We start from the raw sequence: 15849 nt of genomic DNA on the forward strand, positions 1-15849 counted from the left end.
TATAATTTCAGACTTACAGAAAAGTTTCAAGAATAAAACAATTCTCATGGATTAGTAATCCAGGTGCCCTGCATGTTAGCATTTTTACTGTTTATCTTCCTTGTTCTCCATATGCACATACATATTTTTTCCCTGAACAGCTTGAGTTATTTGCAGACATGATTCCTTTTACGCTTAAGTACTTAAGTGTGTATTTCGTAAACATAAGGCTGTTCTCTTTCATAACTACAGCACAGTGAGCAAAACCAGGAAATTAATGACGACAGTGATACTCCCGTTATTCAGATTAGCATGGGATGTGCTTCCTCAGTGGACTTCCTATAGTATTTCATCCCTGTGTTTTGTTCTTCATGCTGCCGTCAGAGCTAGTCTTGAAATAGGTTGACTCATATCATTTTCCACTGCAAAAAGCTTTCACAGGTCCCCATTTCATATAGAATAACATTCAGACTGCTTTGCATGCTACTTAAGTCCCCTTTTATCTTCCTAGCATTCTCTGGTAAAATTGATCAGAATCGTAGTAGTGATTATGTGCTCTTTCTGTAATACACTGCAGTGTTTTCAGTTTATCAGTGGCATTTCAGGTTATAAGTATAAGAACTGTAAGTACTTGGTTGTAAAATCTGGTTAACAATTTCACTTTTTAAAAACTTTTTTATTTTAAACTTATTTTAGACTTACAGAATACTTGCCAAAATGGCGGTACAAAGAATATTCTCATATCTTTTACCCTGCTTCCCTGTTAATGTATTGCCTAATCATAGTTTCATTATCAAGAACAGGAAATTAACATTGGCACAGATAATTAACCCAGCTACAGAACTTACTTGAATTTTGTTGACTTTCTCGCTAATGTGCTTTTTCTGTTCTGGGAACATGTTATCTACTAATGTACTTTTTCTACTCCAGGATCCTATTCACATTGCATTTATTTGTTATTTCTACTTAATCTCTTCCAGTCTGTAACAGTTATTCAGTCTTTCCTTGTCTTTGATGACCTCGATACTTTTGAAGAGTATTGTTACTTTGTAGATTATCCCTTAATTGGGATTTTTCTTGATCAGAGTAAGGATATGCATCTATTTTTGATACCTTGGTAACTGATGAGTTTGAGTTTTTATTTCGATAATATCTGTGCCACTTAAATTATGCCATCAGACTAATTCAAAGTCTCTACTTAAATGGGGGCATATGTTTATTTAAGGTACAACTTCAGCAGTACAGACAGCAGATTGAAGAACTAGAAAACCATCTTGCCACTCAAGCAAATAATTCACATATAACTCCTCAAGGTAACATGCTTTCTGCTATTTTTGTGTAGTAGATAACCACTAGTAATTATCTTAAGCTGCCATAAGAAAATTTCCTTAAAAGTCCTTGATTAGATCTTTATTTCCTGTAAATATAACATGCTTTATTATGAATCGTTACTACATTGTCAATGGCAGAAGTCTGCGCCTCCCCCGCCTGCCCGCCTCCTGACGTGGACATCTTTCAGTCTGCTCGTGCTGCTCAGTCTTCTCTCGTGCATGGAGGTGCGGATGGAGTTTTCCCCCTACGCATTAACTGCACCAAAAATAGAACTCAAGTAATAGAAAAATAATATTGATTGTGTTAATATATATATTTATGTGATAATATATTATTTTCTTTTATAGATTTGTCAATGGCTATGCAGAAAATTTATCAAACATTTGTAGCTTTAGCGGCACAACTTCAGTCTATTCATGAAAATGTAAAGGTAAGTTCTTATTACCAGTTCATCTATCTGGATATACAGGTCCAAGTGGGATAAAAGTATTTATGCCTATTATAGAAATAGCTGAAATTACATATAAGTGAAAACGACTTAAAACTAAAATAAGCCATGATCATGCTGTGAACAACTTTTTGTGTTCATACGCATGTTTTTTCAGTGTCATTTTTAGTAGTTACATAGGATGTCATTGTATATGTGCATAATTTGTTTAACCCATTCTCTTGTCAGACGTTTAGTATTTTTCCATCTTTTTATCACTATAAAGAGCATAACAATATAAACATTCTTAGTAGCAAAATTATTTTGCACTGCATTAAAAAACTTGCTTACATTTGTTCCTTCTAAATGCAGGGAACTGTTTGTGTTTATGAAATATAAATAAAATAATTTGTCACTGAATATTTTGAACCTTGTATAATAATCTTTTTAAAATTTAAGTGAAATATGAAATGCAAGTGCACTTTTTCTAATGAATCAAGCAAATTAAATTGATTTTTTGGAGTTACATATGATCAAAAAAAATCTTTAAAATTTAAAGCATTCAAATCTGAGTCTAAATAAACTATATTTACTGTATAGAGTTTAATCGAGATAACCAGATATTTTCATTTTTATTTTAATCCTATGCATGGTAAGAATTTTTTAAAAAGTTAACCATTTAAATTATACCATTTTTGAAACGATAGCAAACTTTAGACCTTTTGCTTTAATACATTTAAAATTCTAAACCATATTTTTAAAATAATTTAATTTTAAAGGAGGACTTTTTATCAAATTAAAACAAAATTTTGTGTCTATAATATTACTTTTTTAAGTGCTAAAGATGATTCTCTGTTAGCACTTTGAAGGCTGTGTTGTTCAGGTGGTTTTTTCCCTTAACTTTTATTATGAAAGTTTTCAAATATACACAGAAGTAGAGCACTATTATATTGAATTCCCAGGTAATGACTACCCAACTTCAGCTATTATCAAGATCCTGCTGATCTTGCTTTATTAGTTCTCTACACAGGGATGCTTTTTTCCCCTGGAGTATTTTAAAGCAAACCCCAGATTTGTCATTTGTAAATATATGTGCTTTTTCAATGGCAGGTTCTTTTCTCTGGTTTGAAAACTATCCTTTTATGATTATAAAACAATGAGATAGAAATTTGCACAAAGCAGCCCCAGATCATGTTAGATAAACTTGACATAAAATTTTGACCTACTCTTTTTTTGTTTAATATACATTCCCAAAAACCAAAGGATCGGATCAGATTTGCTATGATCAGCTTTGCTATGTTGTCATTTAGTTTCAGCTGTATTTAATGAGCAAACTATAATTTCTAGACTTGTTCACTTATAGAAATCTCAGAAGTGTATTTTTCTTCCTTTTATATTGTTTTTCATCAGTTAATCTCTTGAAATAGCCTTAAACTACCTGCTCCAGCCAGGCTCTGTGACATTAACAAAATTGGACATTAATTATGAATTTTATGAATCATGGCTGATTTCAGGTCTTTGTTTTTTAAACTAATTGGCTTTCTCAAGTCTCTAAGGCAGGTTATTATTTCTCAGTATTTGAAGTAAAACTAAAATTAAGGGCTACTGATGCCAGACATTGTGGATATGTGTACATAATTACATAGAAAAAGGAATGATGGGCTTGGAGGAGATCGCTTCTAATGAGATTTGTATTTTCTGTATCACAACCATAATTCTGACTGCATTTTCCCCTAAGTTTCAGTTTTTGGCAGGCCCACCTTAGTACCTTATAGAGATAGGAAAGTTTGGAACTGGAACATCGAATACTGACATCCACACAAAAAGAGATGTTTAAATACTATAAATAACAGTAAGATTTGTAAGTGCTCTAACTGTTATAATCACAAAGCCTAAAATTTATTAATTTCTGCTAAGAACAAGTAGGAAATAATGAAAATTCTATGTCTCTTCAAAAAGTAGTATAAAACTGATCTAATTTAGGTTAAACCTTCAATGGCAGTATTTAATAATTCTGCTATGAGAAGAATTCCTATTAATGGTCTTTAGTCAGGGCAGATTTTGCATTGGGTAAACTGGCCCATTTTATAAACTTAGTAATTTTTCTTTCTTACCCTTAAAATGTAAACTCACCTTTTTTCTTCGTATTTGCTTAAACAAGCTCAACAGGAGTCATTCTTATTGTAAAATAGTCAAAAACAATATTGATAAATTAAAGGCCCTCTTTGTATCATCCACGCTCTCTTTACTGAGGTTAACATCTTGTTTTAACGTATGTCACCCAGTCCTTTAAGAAAAGGTATTTAAAAAAATATATATATACACATATATATACACATATATATATTTTTTTAATACTTTTTATTTTTCAACCTTTTTTAATCTAAAATGTATCAAGAGGTTGGTCATGGTAGGGGAAAAGTCCATGAAAAACGAATATTTAAAATGAAATCATAGATATTACTCTGCTTGTCTTAAAGCTTAGCTAACTCATTTTAAAGAGGGTCTCATGAAGCCCGAATATTTTAAGCAGTTTATTGTAAGGACAAATGACAAAAATAAGGAAGAAAATATTAAAAGAAGTGATAAAACTCTTGAACTCATCCCTTCCCACACCATGCATTACTAGCAGTTTAATTTGCAATTTAGGCGGAATGCATCATCATATTGGCAGTGCCTTTGATCTGTCTTTGCTAACTTATTTCATAGTTATATTCATTCACTTATTACCAAAGTCAATATAGAATGTGATTTACTTTTTTTTTTTTTTTTTTTTTCCTTAAAGAGAATAATGATAGAAAGTAGTCTGGGTCTAAAAAGTACCTTGGCTACAGGAAAATGTTCTTGGGAGATGCTGTTGATGTGTTTGAAGCCAGGCGAGCAGAAGCCAAGAAGTGGCAGAATGCACCCAGAGTTACTACTGGACCCACCCCTTTCAGCAACATGCCAAACGCAGCAGCCGTTGCCATGGCTGCAACACTTACACAGCAGCAACAGCCTGCTACAGGTCTGAATGCATTCAAGTTATAGCTTCTTACTGTTAAAATGCAGAACATTTATGTGCATTTTTATAAGTCTTCCTTTTATGTTAGCACTGAAGAAATTTCTATGAATAGCTGTTCCAATACAATCTAAAAATTGTGATGGACACAATTATAAACATATACCTGATAAAAAACGCAGGGTAGTCTTAGCAATAATTATACATCCATGAGATTGAATATTGTGAATTTACTTAATGTTATTTGCTGTATTGCTATCAATACCCTTTAGAACATGATGTTTCACTACTGAGTTCCATTTAAGAATAACAGATTCTAAAATCGTGATTGTATCATTTATTTTAAAGTCAGAGATAATCCAGCCATACGTTGCATTTTTAATACATGGTACTGATAGATGGTGCATTCTTGTTTCCTCATACATAGTGATTACAATAGCCACATTCAGGAATAAGTACATTTTTATTGACTCAAAGTGTGTTGAAGATCAGTTTTGTTTGTATGTATAATGACTAGTAAGAGTACAGGGCCTCTCAGCCAGGCTTGGAAGAAGGTACATGCTAGAATTATTCGTACCTTTTCAATGCAAACAGAACAGCAAGAGCAGGAAAAGATGTTTTGAGATGCTCTAGATTGAACATTAAGAAATATGAAGTGAAAAGTTGAGCAGATGAAAATAATTGATGAGATATTGGAAAGCAGATAGTTTTAGTCTTTGGTTTAATTCCAGTTATAGTGAGAGAAACATTTTTGTGGTCAGTTCCGCAGTGTTTAGTTTGGTCTTGTGTCTTCCAGAGATTACTACCTGTCTTTTTACTCCTGCAGTTCCTTTTTTTGTCAGGCTTGAAGTTTGAAGTAGAAAAATAATAGTCTTAATGGATATTGATTTTTTTTTTCTTTTTACTCATTGATAAATTTTCAAGTAATGCTTATTATTCTACAGCATGTGTCTTTCTGAGAGTTTCATATAGTCTAGTAGTAAGTTATAGTAAAAAAAAAAAAAAGACATCTAGATTGTATTCAGGCTGCCTACACAGGAAAGCAGTCTCTGGTTCTCACTATTGGAAGTTTAAAAAGTTGTTCTTCACATTTGAAGATGACAGAATTGAGTTTCCATCAGTAAACAGCTGGTGATGAGTTTTTGCCAAATCCTCCACATTCCGTGGCTGGACCCCTGTGATACACGCAGCGACTCGTGTAAGTGCTGTGCAACAGTTCTCCAGCTGGCTGGGGTGTGCGATTTTGTTCCCAAGTAACGGAGGGAAAAAGTCATGGGGTTGATTCCAAGTCATTATGGGATTTTTGATTCCTATCGATCCCATAATTATGAGCCTCAGTTCTCATGATTACTTAACCAATAAGTCAAACCAACCATAGTACCAATTTACTTTTAGGGCCAGTATCTCTCCTAAAATAGACGAGATAAGCATGGGTTTGTTAAGTGTTTTTTTTTTTTTTTGCACATAGGACTTTTCATTTTAATAAAACCAGAGAGAAATTGATTCTCTAAAATATTATGCTGTAAGTGAATTGTATTATGTGTTATGCAACTAAAATCGAAGCAAAATTACCTGTCTTTTTTTTTTTTTTTTTTTTTTAACAGTCTAATGTGGAGGTTTTTGCTTATTTTGGGCTTATGGACTTATGAAGATACATGTTCATCCTATGACTTGGAGTGCTTGCCATGTGCTTGGTTCTGGGAATATAGATGCAAACAATACAGATATGGTCTTTGCTCTCTGTGGCGGTGGAGAATATAGCTTGCTTTATAGTAATCATGTTGAGGAGCCTTTTGCTCATATACTTTAATTCTGACTATGACGTTTGCCATGCTTAGGGGAAACTGCTTTCTGTGTTCGCTGCAGTTTTGAAACCCACGTAAAGGTTTTCTTATCTGGTGGCAGGAATTGTAATTTATCAACCTAAACAGTCTTACATTGTTTTCATTTTGAGTTGTGTGAATTTTTAGAAATGAGAAGCATAACAGTCATAATCACAGTTTTGCATTGTTTTCTTTTTCCTTTTGATTCTCTGAAGGTCTCCCGATCCCCGTAGTCCATTCTTTTATACCTCTGCCTGTTAGATTGTTAGTTATTTTAGTCCTGTCACCACTCTAGCAAGATTGATGAGGTCAGTTAGATATGTACTCATTCTTTGAGTTACAGCCCATTTAGAAATGTTTCTATCAGTTCCATCGTGCAGTGACTTATTTTTCATCTCCTGTGACTTTGATGGAATCTTTTTTTAACTACCAGTAACAGATTTTAAAGACCATCTAGAAGAAGCTAGGTAAAGCTTGTATGCAGTTTTTCTATATCGCTGTTGATTTGTGTGGGATTTCAGTTGTCAAAAGGGTTTTGCTTTTTATTTACATGTGGATTTTGACTTCATTATTGTAAAAAATGCAGGTGGCTTCTTAGGCGACTGTTAACTTCCGAAGGTGGTTTCTGTGTGGTCTTTCTTGGAGGTAGAGGTATGCAGTTAAGTGACTTCTTCTTGACCATCTGTGATTTTTAATGAAAATGTATAATAGAGCGTAGGCCTGTGCGATTTCTGGTTATTGCTTCTGAAGGCTGAAGAGAATTGATGAAAAACCAGCAGGCTCTTTAGGTATGAAATAAGTGTCGGTACATGGATAAATTACATGTCGGTAGAGCTTGAGCACACTTGTCCACTCGCCAGTGCTTCTGAAGCCTCTTAAAAAGCTTTAGATTTACATTAGACTTTTCAGTATAATTTAACTTAGGATAGATTGTTTTAAGCTAATGTACTGCGATTAAGTTGCTGTTGTGTTTTGACATTTTTAAAAGTTTTTGATGTTTACATGATAAGACTTTTCTCGTATGACTTAGCTGCTGTTTTTAAGGAAAGCTGAGATGTTTTGTTAGGAATTCCTACTTTGTAGCTTTTAGTGTAGGTTTGGAATTTTAAGGTATAATGTTAAATAGGAAACTTTTAAGTATTTTATTTTAGTTTCTTGTGGTTTTGTGATTTTGTTGTATTTAATAACCAAAGGAACATTCCCCATTAAGTGAGTAGAGTAGAATTTTTTAAATTGGGGAAAAGGCATTTTTTTGTTTTTTAAGAAATGTCATTTTAAAATATGACTAAGGATAACCAGACTAATTACATTAGGTATTTTGAGTGATCATTGAAAATTATTAAAAATTTTAGCACTTTAGTCCTTTTCCTGTGAATGCAGTTTTACTTTAAAAAAAGTAGAATTTATTCTGGAAAATATGAATTACAGTATTAAACTTGATTTTGTTGTGTGTGACTGTATCATACAGTAACTTTTGTAAAATGTTACTCTACATGAAGATTTCACTTTGGGCAGTCGTTGGGATCTATTACTACTAACTTGGTTTTATTTATGGAACTAAGAGCCTCTCATTGAATGACTATTCAGATTTCAAAACAGACTTCTTGAATTGTTTACGTAACTTTTGCTTGAAGGATTTAGATTCTGTGCTTTCTAATAGTGAAACTGATTTATATGGTGGCCAGAGTGTAATATATGCTAGTACTTTGGCATGGGAGTTATTTATCATGAGTTTTTACTATTAAAAAATGTTATACATTTGCCTACTAGTTTTATAAATGACGTTGCCTTCAGAATTTGTGCGAAGGTACAAAACTCAAAATATCATGTACCTGTCTTGCAGTGGAAAGTCTTGTCATTGTTAGAGTTCTTGATGACCTGTATCCTAAGTATCAATGATTAGAGTTGCTCTTAGAAACAGACCCACACACAACAAAATGCATGTTATTTGAGTAACTCATATGACTTGTAGGGCTGAGGGCTGTGGTGTGCATTGTTCTTTCGGGTCTTCCACCAGCAGTGCCTCCTATCAACATGTGACAGTTAAGTCTCTCAACGTTAAAGAAACTGGACATGTGTTTTCTACATATTCTTTTTGTTAGGAATAAGAAAGTAGTATGCTTGGTCTCTTTTTCCTGTAGTAACATTTTATAAAAGAGCTGCTAGGCAGGTATTTTATTCTCAAATTGATCTCGAACTGGATGTGAAAATTTAAATCCTTTTTTAACTTATTTTTTAATAATAGTATAAGAACTCTGGCTGCTATTAGTTCTTATTCTTTATTTTCTGGGTGGAAGCTATTTGGAAAGTCCAGTTTTTGTTCCAGTGTAGAAAATGTAGTTCTTCAGTCTTCTTTTCTTTGTTTTAATGCTTTATAATTTTACACTACCTTTTGAATATACAAACCTCATTCTTCATCGAACAACTTGAAGGCTTTGATTTCTTTGAAAATTTAAAAATTTCAATCTGTATACTACTTTGGCAGTTCCCTCAACTTTGAGATGCACTGATCACTGTGCTTGAAAAAGACAAGACTGAAGATTGTACTATGAAATTTATTGAATAGTTTTCATAAATTATTTATCAAATGAGAGATTTTTAGATTTTTGTAGTCTGCTTAGTTAAAAAAAAAATGTAGTTAAAAAAAGAGAGGCTAGTAAGTTTGATGCTATTGCCAAACAAACTCAGCCAAAATCTTTAAAGTAACAAATGGGAAAAGGACGACTAATGGTTTTGCATCTGAGTACATTTTCCAAAATGTTGGAAAGAAACTTCTGAATTGAAATCTTGAATGTATTGAATCTGTCAAGGTACACAGCGGTGCCTTTGTAAAATGTTCGGTATCTATCTTATTTAATCAGGTGATAAGTGGTGGAATGTAGCAGAGCTTAACAATAGAACTCAATTATCACTTTTTGTGAACAAGTTGGAATTGTCATGTTACTGTGTAATTGATTTGCTTTAAAATGAACAATAAATTTAATAAAATAAAACATTGTCTTGTTTTTTATCTATTTATTGTATATATATCATTTATATTTCATATAAGAAATCATGCCTAGTTTTTGGGTACTACTCTTATGAAGTAACATGATAGTTTGCCATGTTAACGTCAGTCTCTTTTGACCAATTGAGACTTGACGCTAACGGTAAGGAGTTTGTTTTAAAAAGAAAAAAAAGTAAAAACCTTTACTGATTACACTAATTTTATCAGAAAACAAGTGGGGAGATCTAAAATCATTCTAGAACTAAAACTAAAAGAACTATAATTTACAATACATTAAAGATTTCAAATTATTTAACAGATTAAACTAACATTCATCTTTCAATGAAGTAAGCCTCTTTTAATTGTCTAGTTCGAATAAGTTAATTAAAAATTCTTTTGGAATAGGTAAATCACTTGGGACAGATACATTAGGGTGGGGAGACATCCTGAAAACTAAGTTCTAGCAAATAGAATTTGTTAAAAGTAATCACTGTTCATTTAAAAAATAACTTCATAAACTTTAATCTTGAAAGAGTAAGGCAAATTTGTTTTTTCCCCCCTCCCAATTTTTTTTTTTTTTTTTTTTATACCAGGGCCACAGCCATCTCTGGGAGTTAGTTTTGGAACGCCATTCGGCTCAGGTATTGGCACTGGCTTGCAATCAAGTGGCTTAGGTTCTTCAAACCTTGGAGGTACACTTTAACTTTTCTAATATTGCATTGGACTATATACATTTGAGTTGATATTAGCCTGTAAAAAAATTTTAAGGGGATCTACTATTTTGGAAGTTAAGGTTCCATCTGGCAGAAATGATTCTCCAAACATAATCAGTGCTTTCTAGTATTAGATTTAGAACCTAAAAAGTCATTCCATCTGTGGATAGTAGATATTAAAAACCATTAAAATTAAGTGATAGGGGTAGTAATATTTTCAAAGCAATATGCTAAAATGTGAACTTAAAAATAACTTAGTTTTAATAAATTTAACAAACTTTAAAAAAATTAGTAGTCTTAACATCAGTTTGGAGTCCAGACTACTTCTGGATTTATGTTCTTCTAATCATCTTTTTCTGAAAATGAACACTTTAAATGGGGAAATAACTATTATTATAAGTTGAACAGCTTGACTCTGTCCATTCATTCTTAAGCACTTTGGGCATATTTGCCTATATACATACTTGCATACTTAAGCAATTAAGTTTGATAATTTCATAAGTTAACTCTAGTAAGGTAAGTCAGCAAAAACATTCTAAATACAAATGCGTTCATAACTGGTATGGATAATTAAAAGTTGCTTGTATTTTTACAAGTACGTCGTCATAATGAATAAGGTTCCCTTATTTCCACTAAAATATAAGAAGAAGCCTGTAAGCTGTTACGATTACTTAATATAGTAGACTATTAGGAATTACTAGAATTATGACAACAGAATTCCTATTATCTATAATCCAATTTACCATCATATTTCTTAGAAGCAATAATACTGTCAAACTCAATATTATAGATAAGCTGTTGTAAAGTAGCCTAAGAAGAATTTGAATTTCATTTTTAGAGCACTTGGCTTTTAGGAGAGTGGAAACAAGTCTTCAGGTGCTTAGCAGAATCTCCTCTTGAATTTTGTATGATGAAAAATGTTTATTTAAATTGTGACGATCGTATCATTAAGAGAAAACCATGATGCTGCACTCATGATTTCTCGTTGCTTTGGTGGGTCCTATGGCCGGAGCCTTCTGCTAACTGAAGAGCTTTAAAGTGATTGACTAGTTATGCAGTTTTTCAATGGTAGAGGTTTTTAAGTGAAAATTTTTTGGTAAAAAAAGCTTAGTAATAAAATCACTTCGTACTTTGTGTTTAAATTGTAATGCATGTCATGCTTATTTATGAACTTAGTCTTTTTTTTTTTTTTTGCAAAGTGAAATAAACTGAAGTAGATATATCTATTTGACTAAAATGCTTGAAGAGTCACTAAAATTTCTAGTTCATTTGAGAGAAAAAATACTAAAATAATCTTATTTTATGGCCTGTTTCTATAAAAATTAGTGATAGGTATAAATTTCATCTAAATACATACAAATGTTTTATTGAATTAATCTAGTTCTTTCAGAAGTCATAGGCAAAGGAATAAATAGCAGATTTCCTTCATAAGGCCATATTTTTCCACACTGTATTTATTAGATCTTTGATGATTTTAGGTTTTATTTGTCAGTATCCTGTAACCTGTGTTTTACATGCCGTTGTATATTTCTCTATTACCCTTCCACTAGGATTTGGAACTAGCTCTGGTTTTGGATGCAGCACCACAGGGGCCTCCACATTTGGATTTGGAACAACAAATAAACCCTCAGGAAGTCTTAGTGCAGGTTTGTGTGTTTCAGCCTGAATTTCAGACACATTTAAAGGTGCAAAGTAACTTAAAAGGATAAGTATTGTTATTTCCACTATATGGAAAATATCCCTGATTTAGTTTCTGTGCCCTGGACAAAGCATGCAAGCCTAACTTTCGAGCTTTAACTCTCTTATAAGCTAAAGGTCAGGTTTTTAGAATATTTCTCACAAGACTTATTAGTTTGATATAATAAATGATTATATCCTCTCTTAACTAAGTAGAGATTCTTTTGAACTCAAAGACAATTTTCTTCATTATTTCAAAAATGAACCCATTGTTGTTTAAGTTTTAACCCAGTTTTTATCATTATTCATTCAGGAGAATGATTTCCAAAGAGATGTTCTTTAGTTATAAGTCCTATCTTACAAAACAAATGATGATTAATTGGATTCTTTGTTTATTTTTGAAATAGGTATAATCTTATGACTCTTCCAGTAGAAAATTCCAAATTTCATCTAATTTTGCACTTTCTCTGTATTTGTAAATAATGGCTTGTTTTAATGTGCAAAGTCTAAAATAATGACATAATACCAATTAAATTGTGTTTAAATTGAGGGATTTCAAAAAACATTCCATTTAATATTAAGTAGTGTTTAAAATCAAGAGTTCCAACAGAGTAGGATAGTAGAATTCAGTGGTATCATGATTCTAATACAAATATGTTAATAGTGAACTAGACAGTAATCACATTGGATCTGAATCATGCAAGGGCTCCTGTAAAATCAAAACAATAGGTACCGTTCTTCGGTGTGTTCATTGTCCTGAAAATTGTGGGTTGTGGTTTTCTTGGAGGACTTCACATTGCAAGGAGGGCGTCCAGCGGTTGTGAAAGTCTCTTCTGCATGTGAGAATGTTTCTGAAGGGGCTGAGGAGGAAGGCATGTTGGCATATCGAAGTAACAGGAAGGTGTCTGGTAACTCGAAGTCTTCTGTAGATTTCAGTTATTTGTGCTAAGGTTTCTCTTTTGAGCTGGATCACTAAACTTCTGTCTTTAAAGGTGCCCCTTAGTTGTTCACTAAATTATCTTCCTGTAAAATTGCATGTTAGAAATTTAGGGCCATAAGATATTTACTATTTATATAGATCATATATTTTTTCAGCTAGAAATTTGCCTCTCATCCCTATTTTTTTATATTTGTTTCTGTGACCTAATTTCTGATCTGAATATTCTCTTCCCTAAACATAAGGCTTTGGCAGCTCAAGTACATCTGGGTTTAACTTCAGCAATCCTGGCATCACGGCATCAGCTGGTTTGACATTTGGGGTGTCCAATCCTGCCTCTGCAGGTTTTGGAACAGGAGGACAACTCCTTCAGTTGAAGAAACCTCCAGCTGGAAACAAAAGAGGAAAAAGATAAACATGGGTTGATGTGTTGAGAGAATCCATAGCGGCATTGTTCATTCTATGAGTCTATTTTTCTAAAATCGATGCAGTAATTAAATTGCATCCCAGGAGATTTCTAAAGTTTTGATATTTTTCCCTACTCTGGGGTTTGAACTTTGTTCTTTATTTGCCACGCTAAATATCTTTTTTCTTGTGATTTTGAAACCCAGTTGTATATTTTCCATTATTTTGGTTCTCAGTGTAAGAAATGTTCTGATTGCATCACTGGTTGGTAAAAGACTTCTACTATTTAACCTAGTGTTAATAGCTATGTTTTTGTTGATAGCGTTTACATTATGTGAATATATGCACATGTGTTTCTTATACGGATGATATGAATTCTAGGGCCTACACAAGAATCATTTGGTTCCTTGATAAAGGCCTTTTGAACTGCAGGGCATCTTGTGAATATGTATGTAAATATATACAGAATAATACGCACAATCGTGTGTGCATATAGAATATATATTTACAGATCTACAACTTTTGCCTCAGACTGTTCCTTTTTCTAAGGGTATTGCATTTTTCACCTTTTAATTGTCAGATCCTCAGTGCTGTAGAATGATGAGCTAGAGGAACCAGGTCGTCGCAGTTACTCACTCAGAGACTTAGTGAAATGGTTACTGGTGTAAATATTTGACCGATTCCACTTCATTTCCCCTAGGCTTTTCCATTTTTGTTCTCTACCTTAACCTTTAGCAGCTGCTCTAAATGAGGAATGCTGTAAAACTCATCAAACAGATTTGAACAACTTTTATTATCCTGTATGTCCTCATATTACCTATATGAGAAGTCTTTTCGTATCCGAGATGTACCCTCAAGAGCATATTTGAGCTCCAGACCGGTGTTCTGGGCGTGAAGAGCTGTTAAGCCAAATTGATTCTATGCAGGTGAAGGATGCACTATGACTTCAGTGGAGACTTTTCTAACTGTTCCAGTAGCAGAGTTCTTCCTTATAGGGCTATTGATACTGACACCAAATGGAGTGGCTTATCAGCCTCTTAATGTCTTAAGTAAGTGCTTAATTTGGAATAGAGAAACAATATATTTTAAGAAAAAAGTTATTCTTTGTAGCAACTATAAATTATCCCATTTTAACAGTGAACAGAGCTCCAAGTATAACACATAGGTGTGTCAGGTTGCATCTGTGTAATATTTGTCTGTATTAGTGTTAATGACATAGAGTGATGAAAAAGAGCCCTTGGAAAGAGATCTGCCTTAGCCACGATTTCAGACAGAAACCATTAGGTAGACCTATTTATCTTTCAAGTACAGTTTTCAAATGGGATGTGAACATGGAATTTCAATGAAAATAGTTTAACTTTTTATATGGAAGGTTTTGTACATAATGTGCATCAAGTGAATATTTTCAGAAGCATTTCACCAAGGCACCTTTTTTTTCTAAAATAGGTATTGCGTATATATGTGTATATATAGATAGATATATATACACACACATATATTTTTAGTATAATGTTGGGTTTGATTATAAAAGTATTGTCAAATCTGTTTTTATTTATCCGCATATAGCAATGATTGGCTTTTTGGAATTGAAATTTTTGCGCCCCGATGCATTAAAATAAGGAAAATGCTTTGTTTTTGAGCTCTAAAGCTGTTTTTATTTTTGCACTCTTCTCTAATACTGCAGTCCCCAGATCCAGATTTTGGGGAAGGACAGGAAAACATGTGATTTTTGTGTTTTGAATTACTGTCAGAATTAAATACACAGTTGCAACAAACTTTTTTAAAAGGAGATTGCATTGTACTGCAAAAATCTGAATATTTATATTTCTTGGTTTTTTTCTTTATATATTTTACATTTTAATATGTTGAACCACTGGAAATTTGCAACAGATAAATTTGTGATAGGAGTTTAAACGTGCTGTCATCGTCTCCATTGTCTTCACTTTGTCCAGAGCCTATCGTTAAGGAAACAATAAAATCTATTGTGTCAGTTGCCTTGAATCTTTATAGGTGTCAGTAGTTATTCTTAATATGTAATTTTCTAATTACTACTCTTTCTTTGGTCAGTTTTTAGTGTTCTCACTGGTTTACACATCTCGCTTTTTTCCTTTCTTTTTTTCTTTCTTTCTTTCTTTTTTTTTTTTTTTTAACTAAAGGCAAAACAAGAAAGTTTGAGTGAAATGTAAAGTCCCTTTCAATGCTTAGACCTTAATCCGGCCTTCTTCCCCCGAGTGTCCACTCCTTATGATTTGGTGTATATCCTTCCGGACCGTTTTTAAAAAAATGCTTTTTTCAGCATACGTGTACAAATGTTCATACTCCTGTTTCTCTTTTCTCCTATTTTCTCACATTTTATCATTCTCTCTTACATCCTTTTTTAAAAAAAAAAGACAAATGGGTTAAAAATCTGTGTATTCTGTGACTTGCTTTTTCCCCTTTAATGATGTATCATCGACATCTTTCCATGTCAGTTTATGCAGATTCACTTTTTCTATACTCTCCTATAGCGTGAAGTTTGATGATTTGTTCTGACACCTGCTGATGGGCAGTTTGGTTCTTCCCAGTTTTT

The 15849-nt window shown here is 32.8% G+C and overlaps 1 protein-coding gene across 2 annotated transcripts in view; it reads left to right on the forward strand.

Annotated features, from left to right (window-relative positions):
- The window catches only part of NUP58 (nucleoporin 58), a 36262-nt gene extending 20975 nt beyond the window's left edge, over nt 1-15287 (forward strand). For both annotated transcript variants that reach the window (XM_006915833.3, XM_006915832.3), the window contains 6 exons: nt 1171-1292; nt 1659-1741; nt 4544-4745; nt 10142-10240; nt 11812-11907; nt 13121-15287. In XM_006915833.3, the coding sequence (XP_006915895.1) occupies nt 1171-1292; nt 1659-1741; nt 4544-4745; nt 10142-10240; nt 11812-11907; nt 13121-13290 (772 nt within the window). In that variant the 3' untranslated portion in view covers nt 13291-15287. The remainder of the gene's footprint in view (nt 1-1170; nt 1293-1658; nt 1742-4543; nt 4746-10141; nt 10241-11811; nt 11908-13120) is intronic.
- Nucleotides 15288-15849: the final 562 nt, after the last annotated feature.

Source organism: Pteropus alecto, unplaced genomic scaffold (assembly GCF_000325575.1).
Source record: "Pteropus alecto unplaced genomic scaffold, ASM32557v1 scaffold16, whole genome shotgun sequence".
Lineage (NCBI taxonomy): Eukaryota > Metazoa > Chordata > Mammalia > Chiroptera > Pteropodidae > Pteropus > Pteropus alecto.